Source organism: Manis pentadactyla, chromosome 5 (assembly GCF_030020395.1).
Source record: "Manis pentadactyla isolate mManPen7 chromosome 5, mManPen7.hap1, whole genome shotgun sequence".
Taxonomy (NCBI): Eukaryota; Metazoa; Chordata; class Mammalia; order Pholidota; family Manidae; genus Manis; species Manis pentadactyla.
The window spans coordinates 164931775-164947286 of NC_080023.1; the positions used below are offsets into that span (position 1 = coordinate 164931775).

Below are 15512 nucleotides of genomic sequence, written 5' to 3' on the forward strand. Positions count from 1 at the left end.
TTCCCCTCTTGTCAGAAGACGCCCCCAGACCCTTGTATGTTTTAAGCTAGCGCTCCTCCTGAGCTCCATAACAGGCCAACCAACTGGGGCCGACCCTTAAGGCATCCTGGTCCCACGCCAGCCTGTAGACCCTCATAGTGTGACCTCTGAACCCTGGTGTTGATCTTGGGGCCAGCCCCTGGTGTGGGCTGAGGGGGCGGCCATGGAGCTGGGCAGCTGCTTCAAGACCTATGAGGACTTCAAGGAGTGCTTCAGCGCCTATAAAAAGGAGAACAGGTGCTCCTTCATTCTCAGGGACTGCGTCTCCGTCCGCTTCCACAACCTCAACCGTGGCACCTCCATCCGCGAGGACATCCTGTAAGGGCGGGGCGAGGGCGGGGCAGGAGGGCGCGTGGGCGGCCTGGAAGAGGAGGCAGTGTTGTTGGGACCCAGTTCTGTGAGCACTCAGCAGGCACTCAGCACTTGCTGTGTGTTTGGTGAAAAGAGCAAAACGTTCACAGGCTTCGCTTATTGACCACCCACTTCACCTTCACTCAGTCCCTCATTTAGCTTTTCCGGAATTCATAACTGCAGTTTGTCCCATTTTTTTTGAGCACCTGCAGTGTCCCAGAAACAAAGTATTGTCTTCACAAATCGATAGAAACGCCTTGGCGATAGTTTCCTTCATCAGTCTTCTGTTTACTAAGCAATCATGCGGTCATTTGTTGGTTAGTTCATTCGTTCCTTCATTCATTTGTTTTTTTAAATGGTTCTTGGGCTACTGAGATCAACAGCTGTTTTTCAAACACTTCCCACGGCCTAGGCAGTGTTCTCTAGTCTGCATGCTTTTACCCCATGGGGCTGTATTGAGAATTAAAGATAATTTTTTTGCCCATTTATTAGATGAGAAAAGAGGCTTCGGGGCTAAGATAAGGGCGGCAAACTCAGTTGGCTTCAGGCCGCAGGTGAAAGAGCCCAATGTGAGAAAGTCCAATTTTTAATTTTACTGGTAGAAAAGGAATGATGAGAGAACAGTCAACACCAGGTCTTTATGCTAGGGAGAACAGAAGTGTCAAGTGGGCAAAATGGGCCTTATCAACTCCAGCCAGTGGCTGCCATGTGAAAATGAAGACCGTGTTGCCAGAGTTTTGGGAGAAAGGAGCCAGAAATCCAGCCTTGTGTGAATTTGTCTGCTTTTGAAAAATTGAGTATCAGTTCAAATTTGAACAGTCTATGTGGGCCAACTCAGAGAATCAAAGTTCTGTAGCTGTTTTCGTGGTACAGACTCCCCATCTAAATCCTTTTAGGCAGCCAAGGGGGGAGGGAAAAGGCTCTTTTTGGGCTTAAATTGTTTTCAGCTTGAAATAATCCTCAGGCCAAAGTGGCACGTTCTAGAGCAGCCTATCCTGAACCCCAATAGTGGTTAAAAGTGGGAGTTTGGGAGTCAGACAGGCCTTCCCCTTGACGTTGGTAAGACTTTTAACCTCTGTGACATAATTTCATCCATTTTTAAATGAGGATATAGTGAAGATTAAATAAGAAAATGCAGGTAGTGGCTGAAATGCAGTGCTCAGTGAGTATTTGCCAAAGTTGTAACTGTAGTAGTACATGATAGAAAGCGGTACTTTAGAGTCAAAAAGTGTGCTGTGAGAATTATCACTAAATGACCATAAGTCCCAATCAACAGGGTGATTCTATGATTTTATGTCTTCATTACCCTCTCATATTTTTATATATGACTGTTACATTTTTCTTCTTGTTACGGCTTTTGAGGTATTGATGTTCTTCAGCCCATTAAGTATTCTGGTGTCTCCATTGTTATTCAGTTTAATAGCTACCTTTTCTGGACATTTTTTGGGAACACATTCCAGCCACTAAGAACTTTACAGGCATTGTTTTATTTAATCCTCATCATACCCTTTGAACTAGGCCCTTGTTTTACTAAGTTTTCATTTTCCATGTATCCATAGTCACAAGGCTGTGTAGGAAAGCAAACGCCATTACACAGAAGTCTTGCTAATAAACTAGCCACTTAGAAAATTAGTCATGACTTAATCATTCCTTCCTACTTAATCCTTACCAGTCCCATCAGCATCTTTGGCAGCCAGTTTCTGGCTAATGAATAGATGTGGTAAATAGCAGGATAATACAGTGCAAGTAAAACTAACTGCAAACTGAAATTGCACATCTCCTGAGAGCTGTAGGACTTAGGTGAAGTCCTGGAAAGTAATGGAGAGAGAACTCCTGGATCACCTCTCAGCCTTACACCAGTTAACAAATGGAGAAGGGAAATCAAGGATGATGATATGATAGGGGTGTGAAAAGCAAAGAATTTGCCTAACAAACAAATTAGGCCCTTGGGAAATCTGATAAAGCCTGAAAATATTTTGGTAAAACTGATCTTTACATATTGGAATAGTGAGACAGAAAATAAACTACAGTGTTTGGGAAAAATACACTGGGATGGGATGGCGGGGCAGGGGGAAGGAACAGGGAAAGCAACTGACACATTAAGTCATTTTTGATCTAAGAATTGGCATATAGCTGCCATTATAACGTACATTTGGTTAAATATATAAACTTCATAATTTTAGTCTCATTTTAAGATAAATTCCACTCAATTTTTTTCATCACCATTTACTGTGAAGTGTTGTTCCTGGGGATGTGTTTGGCTGCAGTTAACTGAAAACTGAGGATTTTAATTGTTTATTTCTTAGAAACCCAGAGATGGGCTTTTGAAGGTGATTGTTACAGTGGTCCAAGCTATTTGTATCCTACTCTGCCATCCTCAGTACTCAACTTTGCCCTCAGGATGGGTCCCCACATGGTACAAAGGCAGGAGTCAATTCAGAAGAAAAAGCCTTCCTTCAGTTTCCTAATGAGATTTCCTTAATTGGCTTAAACTAGCCCCGAAGCACTTAGCTATGTAGGGCAGGAGTAGCAGCCTCTGGACATTTTTTGGGTGGGACATAATGTGTTACAATGTGTTCCCAAAAAATGTCCAAACTGCAAACTGAAATTGCACATCTCCCGAGAGCTGTAGGACCTAAGTGAAGTCCCGGAAAGTAATGAGAGAGAACTCCCAGATCACCTCTCAGCCTTACACCAGTTAACAAATGGAGAAGGGAAATCAAGGATGATGATATGATAGGGATGTGTTCCTAACTTCTGTTAGGAAGTGAGAAGGGGGCTAAATGATGTTGGTTTGGCACCAACAGATCTTGTAGAGCCTTTAATTCACTTTTAGTGGTACTGATTATTCTTGGATGGGTTACTGATGATTTATAGATCAGTGCTCTTGTTATTTCCATGTTTATAGATAAGGAATTGGAGGCTTAGAGGAAGTGACGTGACATGTCCAAGTTTACACAGCTAATAAGTGGTAGAGCTGGAATTTAAACGCAGATATTCTGACTTGAGTCTTGTTCATAACTTAGGTGATATGGTCTAAATGGCTTTATCCCACCTGTTACAATCCTGTTTGTGGCCCAAGATGCAGTTTACATACAGTAAGGGCCCAGATCTTAGGCAAAATGAATCAAAAGCCTTTAGTTAATCTGTATGAATCCTTATAGAGTGAATCACTCCTTATTCAGTTGTAAGTATGTTGCCTGTACTTGTAACCATTCACTTGATTTTGACTTACTGTCTACCTATGCGACAATCTCTCTGCTCACTAGATTTAGAGAATAAAGACTATCTAATTAGACTTTGTAGCATTCTGAGCAACTCATACAGTGTTTGGTACATTGTAGGACTTAGTATATGTTTAAACTTTACCAAAGATCTTGTCCAAAGTTATTGTTAATAATAGTGCTGGGACTGGAAGCTAGGTTATCTGACAGAACTCTCCCAGTACCCTCACTAGTATACTATTCCTCTTATAAGACCTTCCTCTGCCATACAGTTGCTCATTTAAAGTTCATTCTGTATGTGTGTTTGGAGGAGCTAGTCTGTGCCTGGTACAGTGCTCTGGGTGTACACTGGCTGCACTCTCCACCAGGGGAATATAAACATCTGCAAAGGACATTGGGAGGAAGCTGTGACTCATTCCTCCAAACCCTGGTTGGGTGCTCTTAGCCATAAGCTCTGAGGGAGATTCAGAAAAGTATAAAACCTATGCCTGTCTTAAAGGGAGTCTGCATTAACTTGGGAGACAGAAGTAAGTACAAATGAAAATAACTACAGTGCTCAGTGAATTCTTACAAAAGATTTGTGTACTTCTCTGTAAATTATATCTCAAGAAAAAAGATTAAAGGAAACGGGGAAAAATTAACAGGCTTCAACTATTACCCATGAAATTTGAAATGCATGATGCCAACAAGGAGAGAATGTTTAGAGATCTTTAAGAAAGTTACTGAACCTGCCTAATGCATTGAGGGTCAAGTTGAAGAGGGTGAAAATGAGAATGTAAAGAGATATTTCGAAAGAAGACAGGCAGCATAATGGTTAACTACACCCTCTGTAGCTAAACAGGCTTAGTTCAAATCCCAGATCTTCCAGTTTTAGTTTGAGGATTAAATCCCAGAAATTAATCTTTGAGAACCTTTTAAGCCTATTTCCCTATCTGTAAAATGTGGTTGAAAATAGAACCCTTGGCCTACTGAAAAGAGATGTGTGTTAAGGGCTTAATATAACCTGGCATATAATACCTTAATATTTGTAGTAGTGCTAGGAAAGAATGTAAAAGACTTGTTCACATATTGCATATAGATAGGGAGAAGGAGAAATGGAAAAGAATGCCCAGGTTTCCACCTTAGGAGGTGCAGTTGTTAATGGAACCAGGAAGAGTAGAAAAGAGCTTTATGTTGGTACTTTGCCAGTATTGTTTCTGTGGACTAGCTTAACAAACATGCCCTAAGAGCATTACATCAATAATTATATTGACACAAGAGCAATACAATCTGATGCGTTAGAGCTGTGCTAAGTTAATATTGAGCCAGCAGAAGGGTAGGGCCCAGTCTAAGGGCTTGGGGAAGGCTCCTTAGAAAAGATGGTGCTGAGTGTAGTCCTGAAGGATGAGTAAGCTTTGATGGGGAGGGCATTCCAGACGGAGACAAACATGAGCAAAGGCACAAAGGTGACACAGCACAGTGAACACAGGAAGCTGTAGGCAGTTTGTCTTTGTAGGGCACCAAAAGCAAAGTGGGGACAGGTGGAAAACAAAGCTGGAGAGAGAGGCAGAGGCCCCACCACCATCACCCCTTACAGGCTGTTCGTGCCCCTTCCTTACCCTGAGCTAGTGTTGGCATTGCCACCCTAGCACTGTGCACAGGTACAGGCATTTTCAGCACCAGGCCCCTCCACCCTGTTATTGTGGCCCTGGCATATCCTGCTTGCCCTACAGGGTGGGCAGACAGGACCAGCTGGATTAGAGTGTTTGGAAAAGGGTTGGTGAGGTACCCAGGCTGTGTCATGTCACAGCAGGGGTTAAGGTTTTCTCTCCCCTCCCCTGGTCTGGGACACTCCTCCCTGAGGAGGCCAGGGTGTGACCCATCCCACCACTGGGGTTCCATGAGTCATTCACCCTTATGCCTTTGATAAGTATCTATTGAAGGAATAGCACTGTGTTGGGTGCTTGGACTGCCCTGATAAATAACTCAGTCCTGTCACTTGAAGCAGCACCATCCAATTGGAAAAGTAGAATTTAAACACCCAAGGGAGTGTCAACAAGGCATGAGAGATGTAATAATAGTAACAAAACTGCAGGACTTTTATTTAGCCTAAATAAAAGGCTAAACCAGGCTTTGGGCTAGATATTATGTCTGTGGCTTACCTAATCTTCAGACAACCCTAATAAGATAGTCTCATTTTATGATGAGAAACTGCAGAGGTGAAGTGACTTGCCCAAGGTCACACAGCTCCCCAGTGGTGAAGCCCTCATTCAAATCCAGTCAGTCAGTCCTCAGCATCCGCACTGTTAAATTGCTGGATATACAGCTCCCCAGAGAATCTGGTAAGCCTTTTATTTTAAATAAATGCTATGAATTCAGAGAAAGGAACAATTACTGTGGCTTGAGGATATCCATAAAGGCGTCCTGGAGAGGGCGGACTGATTTGGCTTTTGAAGCATGGGTGGAATGGGGATAGGAAGAGAAAAAGACAGGCATTCAATTTACCCTTCTCCTTTGAATCATCCCTTTCATCCTAGAATGGCAAACCTAGCCAGGACCCTGAAGATCATCCAGGAGTTCTCAGACTCTCTTAGGATTTGGATGTTTTTCTTTAAATGAAAGATGAACAGAGATGTTCCCTCTTAGAGATGAGGCCCAGGCACACCCTAACCCCTGAGGGCCACTGTGACCCTAGCAGTCTGGAGAAGGAGGGGGCAATGGGTCCTAAAAGGCAAAATGAAGGAGACATTTTAAACAGTAACCAGCTGGGCTCTCTGCTGATGCCTCTTGTCAATTTTCCCTTGTATCTTGCCTCAGATTGAATTGTTGGCATCTACAGATGGGCAACAGAGAGGGAATGAGTGGAAAGAGTTGGGGGGCTTAGAATTGTTGTAGATGAAAATGAAGGGAGTTTTAGTTAGTCAGTAGCTTGAAGAACTAAATGCTGGTGAGTGAACATAAATCTTCCTTACGTAATCCTATGCTGCACTGTGGTCTCCAGGAAACATATCAGCCCCATGAGGCCAATACAGGGCCTTGCCTTGTGAAAGAAAGAGGGTGGTCACCTTTCTCATTGTCACCTCTACCTCCCTAGATATGTGCAGGTGAAATTTGTCTGTATTCAGACCCAATCAAACACGAAGAGAACACCCAAGGCGGACATGTGCCCAGCATACTTGCTTCTGCGGTACAATGAGAAACTGGATAGACTGTTTATCAGTGAACTCAACACCCAGCATATACATGTTGACTCTAAAACTACCGGTCCTGGAGAAGACACTGCTAGCAATTCTAACAGGACGCTGTGCCTGCAGAACCCCCAGCGTGTGCAGCCCGCAATCAAAAAAGACCTCGAAACTGCCAAGAAGTCCCCAGTGGAATCATCATTTGGCTTAGGTAAGGTTCAAGCACCCTCCAAGCCAGAGCAGGAGGGCATCAAGTCTTCTGACCTGACCAAGATAGCAAAGGTGATGAAGAACTTTCTTAAGGTCAATAAGGGTTCCATGGCCTCCCTCAGTGTGGGCAACAGCCAAGACCTAGACCGGCTCAGCTTTCAGAGCAGCAAGATGAGTGATCTGTTCATCCGCTTCCCAGAAAATCTCCTGCTGCACCGGGTGGAGAACACCCAGGGCCACATCCTGTATGCCTTCTTGGTGGAAAACAAAGAACGAGAAGGTCGAGTAGTACACTTCGCTGTGCTTAAGACTGAGACAACCACCTCCGTGGCCAAGATGCTGAGTATCTTCACAGAGTTCAACTCAGATTGGCCCAAGGTCAAGGTGGTCTTTGTGGACCCGTCCTTCCCTCATCGAGGCATCCTGCAGGAAATCTTCCCTGCTGCCCGTATCCTCCTTTCCATCTACCACACAACCCGACTCTTAGAGAAGAAGTTGCATCATAGTTCAGCCAATCCATCCTTTAAATGGCTCATGAAAGAAGCTCTGCGGAAGGCTGTATTTGTCACTTCTGATGCCAGCCTGCAAAATCTCTGTCAGATGTCCCAAGCCCTACTAGATGAGGGGCTCTTCAGCTTCCTGCAGACCCACTGGTTCTCCTGTGAACTGCTGTGGTACATGCATGTTAGGAAAGGCCTGCATGCATGTAACACATACATGGACAGCCTAGACGTTGTCACCAGCAAGGTCTCAAGCCTCTTTCGGGAGCAGCAGTCCCTACTGGACTGTATCCTGCGCTTTGTGGATTATATAGACTTCTTTAATATCAAAGGCTTGAAGAACTTGCCCACAGCTCCTCTCAGGTTAAAGAGAGCCCGGCCAGCAAGCATGCCACCAAAGTCTAAGAAAGCTTTTTCAATCTGTGGAGAGAGGCTTCTCAGGCTCCCTGTGGAAGAGACAAAGCCAGAGCAGGTGCAGGCCTCCCAGGGTGGCATGCTGGACACCTTGCAGCAGAGTGGCTCTGCACTGGCCTATAAGCTGTGCCACAGTGAGTGGGAGGTGGTTCAGAACTCCACGCACTTACTGGACATTGCTGGCTCCTCAGTGGACATTCAGCTGCTAGAGGATTCTCATCAGGTTAGCAAAGACGGCTGTAGCTGCAGCTGCTCCTTTCAACAGTGGTACCACCTGCCATGCCGGCATATTCTGGCCCTGCTGTACACCAGCCAGAGGCCCGTGGGGGAAGCCATGGTGTGCCGCCGGTGGCAGAAGAGGTACCAGCACCTCCTTGGGCCCAGTGGGGAGCTCCAGGACCCTGTCGTGCTCCCAAATACAGGCCAGCCTGGGAAGCAAGGACGGAACAGCATGATTCAGGACCTGAGCCGGGAGCTAGCAAACCTGCTAATGCAGAGCGAGGGGCCAGAGCTGGAGGAACGCTGTTCCACCTTGCGCAAGATTGTGGACATCTGGGCTGACCCCTGCCAGCCGCCTGAGCCCATTCAGCAGCCAGGGGACTTCAAGGATGTGGGCTGCCTCCCTTTCCTCTGGGGAAAGCAGGAGGAAGGGGAGGGACTCCCTCTTGCTGGAGCCACACTTAGTGATTGAAGCTCTCATGCTGGTGCATTGGGCCACAAACCCCTTTCCTTGTAAATCTGAGAGCTCAAAGTGGGCAGAGCATGCTAGGGGTCTGTCTGCATTTTAATCAGTCTTCCCAGGTAGGGCTAGGAGGATTGTTACAATAGGGAGAAGAGGATCCCCACGGAGTGACAGTCCTTTGAATCTGCCTCTTTTCTGCCCTACCTTTGTCATTCCTTGGGAGCCTCATTCATTGTTCAAGGCCAAAGTTATCTCCGTGCTGAAAGGTCACCCCTCTTTCTCCCCCAACTCCTGAGATCAGATCTTACTCACTTTACGTAGATAAGCTCTCTGTTCCAGGATAAGGTGAGACGAAATGGACCTGACAAAGGGGCCTGTTTGCGGAGACAAAGGAAAGGAGGGCGATCCTTTGGCTGTTGCTGCTATTTACAAAGAATCTGTTATTTGGACTTATTTTTATTCATATTAAATAAAGTTTGTTTTTAATAAAATCAAGTAAGTTGAGGAAATGTAGGGTGCTTGAATAGGGAGGGAATGTAATGGGGTTTGAGGAGCCAAACATCCTGATACCTCAAGTTCAAAGACTTAACAGTTCACCACACACTCCACCCTCTTCCTGCTATCCAAGACGTCAACACTGATTTCAGGCTGCCTTGTGTTCTGGCAGGTGGAGGCCAAATAGACTGGGAGGGAAGAACCTGAATCCTAGAGTTGACTGCCCCAAAATTGCTGGGGGACTATGAGCAAGTCCCTATTCGTTTTCCTCATCTGTAAAAATAAGTGTGTTGGCTTCTTCTAGTCTTAATTTCCCCTGGAGGTTTATATAAACTGAACATTTTCATTGCAGTTATAAGTACTTATTGTTGCTGGTTTGTAATCTTAATCCTCTAAAGCCACCCAGTTTTCCAAGATGTGTTTTTTAGGGGAACTGAGGTCAAAAGATGTCAGGTGGTCTTGGTTCTTGAGCCAATCCACGGTGACCTAAAACAAGTCACTGTGCCATTCTGGATCTCTTTTGGGAAATACTGGAGGGGGTTGGGCTGGGCAACAGCTCCCTCAATATATGGATTTCCCCCACTCCAAGAGTTGAGCCCCTCACCCCTAATGGAGAGCCAGGGAGACCTGGGACTTCGTTTGCCCATAAGGCAGAAGACACAATACAACTACCTAGGCCCCTTTTCCTACCCCGCTAGAATCTGAGATTTGACCAGAAAGGGAAAAAAAAAAAACCGTATTTATTTTGCTTTTCATTTTCGGCCCATGAGGGAGTTTCCATAGCAACACGCCGTTCCAGGGCCGCTCCTGGATGCAAATGTCCTCAGGTTCTCGTTGGTTATCGCCAGCCGAGCGTCGTAACCATGGTAGCAGCTCCCGCCCAGGAGCTGCTGGACTGCGATTGGTCTGTGCTCCAAAGACCGATAGCGAATTCCTCAGGCCATTGGCTTGAGTCACGGCGGAAAGCTGGCGCCGCGGTTGGTGAGCCTAGAGGTCAGTCAGACTGAGAGGCAGGGTCAAATAGGGAGAAATGGCGGCCGAGCCAGACTGTGGGTGAGTGAGTTTGGGAGGAGTGAAGGTGTGAAGCAGCTGGTGACCGCGGTCAGCCATGACGCAACTCCCAAAGGGGTGGGAAGTTGACTTAAGGCTCCGGCCGTACTTCGAATAGGAATGTCAGACTGCCACATCCTCCCACCCCGATGAGAGGTGAGAGGTCAGAGGCTGCATCTCCTCTCCATCTCTGAATCAGGATCTCTTCCAGCTACTTAGTAATGGTGGACAAGTCACTTAACACCTTTGAACCTCAGTTTTTCATCCGTAAAATGGGACAGGGACCTGGTTTGGAACCAAATAGAGGAAACGTGAACAGAGTATTGCAAGTAATAGAGGGATTTACATAGAGGAAGGAGAAGCTATGCACATTTGCTAGCCCCAGTTCATGGTTGAAGGGATTGAGGTTCAGAGGCAGTCACCGGCTTGCCCAAGATCACAAAGCAAGTTTGGGGCAATTGCAGTTCCCTTGTATATACCAGCACCAAAAGAAAGAATGGGTGCCAAGAAGTAATTTGTAAATAGAAAGTGCTATACAGATATTTAAAATGCTATTTAAGGAGAAAAAAAAAGACCAGGTGCAGCTTTGGCCTTCAGAGTTATTTAAATTTCTTGGAGCCAAATCTTCCCTTGGCTGGCTTCTTATTAATTAGGTCTCAGCTCTAATGTCATTTTTCCCCATCCCCACCAGCTGGGGCTTCCCTGGCCACCTTAACTAAAGTATCCCTCCCACCCCCAACTTACTCCAGTTCTGTGGTCTTTGTAATCTTCATTATCTGATACATACTTGTTTGTTTATGTGTTTATTATGTATCTCCCCAGAACAGTGCTGATACATGGTAAGCAATAAATATTGTCTGGATAAATCATTGTAGAGCCAAGCCCTTACTGTCTCCTTAAACCTCTGTCCTTCTCCGTAGGCCCATCTTTGGAACAAGATTTGGGAAGTACAGTCTAGCCTCAAGCCTCAACTTAGTTGGAGTTTTGAGAGACTGAGAGCCTTCTAGACAGCAGCCTCGCAGAGAAAGTATTTTTGCCTTGGCATCTAGAGATCTCCCACCTCCCCCATGGCCCTGACAATGCTGAATGAGTTCCTGATTGAAGACCCAAGCCCACCTATGCTGCTGTATCAGGTTAGCAAGACTGCCCAGTTAGATACCCTCAACTATCAGAGCTGCTTGATGCAGAGTGTTTTTGCCCATTTCCCTGAAATCTTATTTATCCACCGGACCTATAACCCAAGAGGCAAGGTGTTATATACCTTCCTGGTGGATGGACCTCGGGTACAGCTGGAGGGTCATCTGGCCCGAGCAGTCTACTTTGCCATTCCTGCCAAGGAGGATCCTGAAGGCCTGGCCCAGATGTTCCAGGTGTTCAAGAAGTTTAACCCAGCATGGGAGAGAGTCTGTACCATCCTAGTGGATCCCCACTTCCTCCCCCTGCCCACCCTAGCTATGGAATTCCCTGCAGCCGAGGTCCTGCTCTCAGCATTTCACATCTGTAAGTTCCTCCAGGGCAAGTTCTACCAGCTGTCCCTTCAACAGCCTGTAGAGAGGGTGCTCCTGACCTCCCTGCAGAGCACAATGTGCTGTGCCACAGCTGGCAATCTGAGGAAGTTATATACACTCCTAAGCAACTGCATCCCGCCAGCTCAGCTGCCTGAGCTTCACTCACACTGGCTGCTCAATGACCGAATCTGGCTGGCTCACCGCTGGAGAAGCCGAGCTGAGAGTAGCCGCTACTTCCAAGGCCTGGAGGTCACCACCCGCATCCTCAGCCAGTTCTTTGGCACTACCCACTCCATGGAACAAGGCATGGCCTCTCTGCTCCGATATATGCAGCAGAACTCTGGAGACAAGGCAAGCTTCAGCCTGGACCTGAGTCGCCAAGACAGTCATGCCTCCTCAGATGTCAGCCCCAAAAGCCCCAAAGTGGAACAGCTGGTAGAAGCCCACATCCAGCAGTCTCTCAATGCTATCTGCACAGGGCCAGCAGCCCAACTCTGCCTGGGTGAGCTTGCCGTCGTCCAGAAATCCGTGCACCTCATTAGCTATGGCTCAGAAAAGGTGAACATACAGATCCTGGAGGACGCCCACAGGGTGCAGCTCCAGCCCCCTGTCAGCTGCAGCTGCTCCTTTCACCAGGTCTTCCGTCTGCCTTGCCGCCACATCCTAGCCATGCTCAGTGCCCACCACCAGGTGCTCCAGCCTGACATGCTGCCAGCTCAGTGGACAGCAGGCTGTGCTGCCAGTCTAGATGACATCCTGGGGAGCAGGTGGAGTGAGACCCTGGATAAGCGCTTGGCAGTGGCTCTCCTCACAGAGGAGGTGGGTCAGCTCTTGCAGCACTGCAGCCAGGAGGAGTTTGAGCGGCGGTACAGCACCTTGCGGGAACTGGCCGACGGCTGGATCGGCCCTTATGAGCAGGTCCAGCTCTGATTACCCTCAGTGTCCAGAGTTGCTCATACACACTCACATCCATCCCTACTCACACCCCCACACCCACGTCGTTGTACGTCCATGGGCCCTCCTTCCAGTAAAGGACAAGGGTCTTCTATTCTCTTGCAGCCCCCTACCTAAAATGTGTCCGTTTCCCTAAGACAGGAGTCAGATCTTTATCGTAAAAAACCCAATAGTAAATATTTTAGGCTTTACTGGCCATGTACTGTCTCTGTTGTGTATTCCTGGTTTTGTTGTTTTACAAACTTTTCAAAAAATTAAAAACTATTCTTGGTTCAAGGGCCTTACAAAAACAGGTGACCCCTGCTCTAAGAGATAAAGACATTGGGTGGAGATCAAGGGTTAGGGCCTGGTGAGGCTTCTCCAGTAATGAGAGGGCTCATCTGACCCACAGAGGAAGAGGCTCCTCTGAGGCTCAGCCAGGCCCCAGCCTTTGTTCCCTGTCCCAGTCCGAGTTCATTAAAGTTGAATGTTGCCTAGTCTAGCACTTGTCTACTTTCTTATCTTGCAAAAGGCAGTGTAAGAAATACCATGGAAAGAATAGACTTTGGAGTCTGACACTGCATGCGAATCCTGGTTTCTCCTCTGCCTAGCTTTTGAGGCCTGGTTCTGCCTTTTCCTAGCTATAAGACTACAGGCAAGTCACCTCTCTGAGCTTCAATTGTTCATTTGTAAACATGGAGATCCCCACAGTGTTGGTAAGACTAAAGCAGAGGAGGCATGTAATGGGCCCTGATGCCTAATGGGTGGTCAATAAGTTAACTTTCTTCCCTTGCGTTAGGTCCCATCACCTGCCCTTAGCAGGCAGGGAAATGTGAGCCAAGAGGAAAATTCACATTGCCTAGGACTTTGTACAAGAAATTTCGATTGAGTCCCAAAACTGTACAAAGAAGCCTCCACTATCCAAGCAGGGCCCCTACCAGAGTAATTTTCAATATAACTACAATGACAAGATCTGTCTCCTGGCTTAGTGGTATCTGAAGAAACTTTAACTTCCTGGAGTCTGGGCCCTGATGAAGGGCTCGTGTTCATCAGAGTGGCTCAAACCACCACCCTATCCCCATCCCTGCCCCCCCAACCTCGTCTGCCCAAAAACCATACAGAGAAGCCACCCTATTGTCTGGTGCTATTTCATCAGCTACAAGCAGGAGCCAGGAGGCTGGCCCCTCCTGGGTCTCACTAGGAGCACCTTCCCAGAGGCCTCATGGGCCTGCACCTGTTCCCACGGCGCCTCTTCCAAAGACCCCCTCCGGCTCTGGATGGGCCATCATGAAAGCTTGAGCTGCCCGGATCAGGTCCTCTTCCTGCAGGCCTGGGACTGGCACAGTGGGGATACCGGCAATCATCATGGCCAGCATGAGGATGCAGATGTCAGGGTGGGTGCTGGCCTCCTTCCCCCCTGCCTCAGCGGGCATACGCAGAACTCCTGGTGACAGCCCACACAGCAACAGGGGCCCAGGCCTGCTGGGGCCACCCAGGTGGGGAGCTCTGCTTCTGGAGCAGCCATCCTCCCAGCCCACGCTCTTTGGCTGCCTCATGTCAGGAAATTCGTGGTGGTATTGGCTGTACTCTTTCCACCGCAATGTCTCCCAGCCAGCACCCCCAGGGAAGCCCCTGACTTCCAGCACTGCCAAGGGTGGATCCCAGGCCTGGGTAGCAGGTGCCACCTGCTCAGCTTTCTGGCTCAGTGGGCCTCCAACAGAGGCCACCACTGGCTCTCTGGGACTATAGAGGCCAAGGGATGAGCCTGGAGAAGCGGCCCCACCTGCAGAGACACGAATGAGATGGTATGTTACTCTTGGTCTCTTTGAGGAGGAAGGCCTGAGGGGCAAGGCAGAGGAGCAGAAGCAATTAAGACCAGCCCAAGAGGCAGTCGAGGGACTGGGAACTAAGTTTTACTTACATTCACACCCCTATCCCCATCGAGTAGGTGATAGAGAAGTGTTACTGAATGAGTGAGCCAGTAGGCAGCTATTGGCAAGACCTTGTGAATGGCTTTTCTTCAAAGAAAATGGACTCCAGGGTCAGCTCCAAAATGCCCAGAACCTCTACCTCCCCAGGGGCAGGAAACAAGTTCTCAGAGAAAGTTGTATCCCCTCCAATTCCAGGAGCCCCTCTCACCTTGGCCAGAAGGCAGACATGGATGAGTTTGCAGAGAAATGAAATAGGACATGGCTGCCCCAAGCCTGTGTTTGTGAGGGAACAGTCCTCTGCCTTTTGTCCTACCCTCTCCACCCTTCTAGAATGTCACCTCATAGTCCCTCCCCTTTACATCTGGATCCCACCTCACAGCATTGACCTCTTCATTCTAGAACCTCTATATGACAATGGGATGGGACTAAAAGAGTGCTGGACCAGGAACTGGGCATTCTGGGTTCTTACCTTTACTTTGGGCAAGTTACCTGGACAGTTAAATTCTTGAGATCCTCGTCTGTAAAGTGGGGGTATTGAATGCCCACATGACCAGAAATTGTGAGGATTAAATGAGATCATTTGTACGGAAGCAAATGATCAAAGATACAAATAAAGGAGTCTAGTGCTTTGTGCCCTGTAGTGTGAGAGTCGGAAAACTCATTCATTCATTTGCTCTGATCTTGGGTTACATTTCCATCTCTGGGCTTCAGTTTCCCATCTGCAAAGTGAATGTTGGCCTAAGGCACTGATTCTCACACCAGGCTGCACATTGGATTCTCCTGGGAGTCTTTAGAAATTATGATGCCCAGCCTTATCACAGACCAATTAAATCAGAATCCCAGGGTCAGACCCAGTTATCAGTATTTTTCAAAGTTCCTTAAGTTGTTACATGCTGAAGTTGAGACCTCTGTTTTAGGGAAATGCTTCTCAATCCTGGCCATACATGAGACACTCCAGGGGAGCTTTTACAAAAAACCAATGTCTAGGCCTAATCCTCCAGCAAATCCAAT

The 15512-nt window shown here is 47.4% G+C and overlaps 3 protein-coding genes across 4 annotated transcripts; 2 read left to right on the forward strand and 1 right to left on the reverse strand.

The window, feature by feature from the left end:
• The first annotated feature begins 124 nt into the window (after positions 1-124).
• On the forward strand, positions 125-12787 carry ZSWIM1 (zinc finger SWIM-type containing 1). Of its 2 annotated transcripts, none has more exons than XM_057503032.1 (2): positions 125-357; positions 11050-12787. In XM_057503032.1, the coding sequence occupies exon 2, from the start codon at positions 11197-11199 to the stop codon at positions 12565-12567; it is 1371 nt and encodes a 456-aa protein (XP_057359015.1). In that variant the 5' UTR covers positions 125-357; positions 11050-11196; the 3' UTR covers positions 12568-12787. The 2 variants fall into 2 exon arrangements, with proteins under 2 accessions (XP_057359015.1, XP_036758034.2); XM_036902139.2 differs by lacking the exon at positions 125-357 and adding an exon at positions 10047-10285.
• Positions 203-8760, forward strand: ZSWIM3 (zinc finger SWIM-type containing 3). The gene is made up of 2 exons (XM_036902133.2): positions 203-357; positions 6688-8760. The coding sequence occupies exons 1-2, from the start codon at positions 203-205 to the stop codon at positions 8591-8593; spliced, it is 2061 nt and encodes a 686-aa protein (XP_036758028.2). The 3' UTR covers positions 8594-8760.
• Positions 12788-13726: 939 nt separating the features above from the next.
• SPATA25 (spermatogenesis associated 25) lies at positions 13727-14761 on the reverse strand. Its single transcript, XM_036900570.2, is given in 3 exon segments — positions 13727-13834; positions 13836-14353; positions 14710-14761. Coding segments are annotated over 3 exon segments (678 nt in total).
• Positions 14762-15512: the final 751 nt, after the last annotated feature.

Excerpts from the sequence above, each read along its gene's own strand:
- ZSWIM1 (XM_057503032.1), top strand. The coding sequence starts at position 11,197 with ATGGCCCTGACAATGCTGAATGAGTTCCTGATTGAAGACCCAAGCCCA.
- ZSWIM3 (XM_036902133.2), top strand. The coding sequence starts at position 203 with ATGGAGCTGGGCAGCTGCTTCAAGACCTATGAGGACTTCAAGGAGTGC. Across the intron at positions 358-6,687 it reads TCCATCCGCGAGGACATCCT|ATATGTGCAGGTGAAATTTG; the intron begins GTAAGGGCGGGG and ends CTACCTCCCTAG.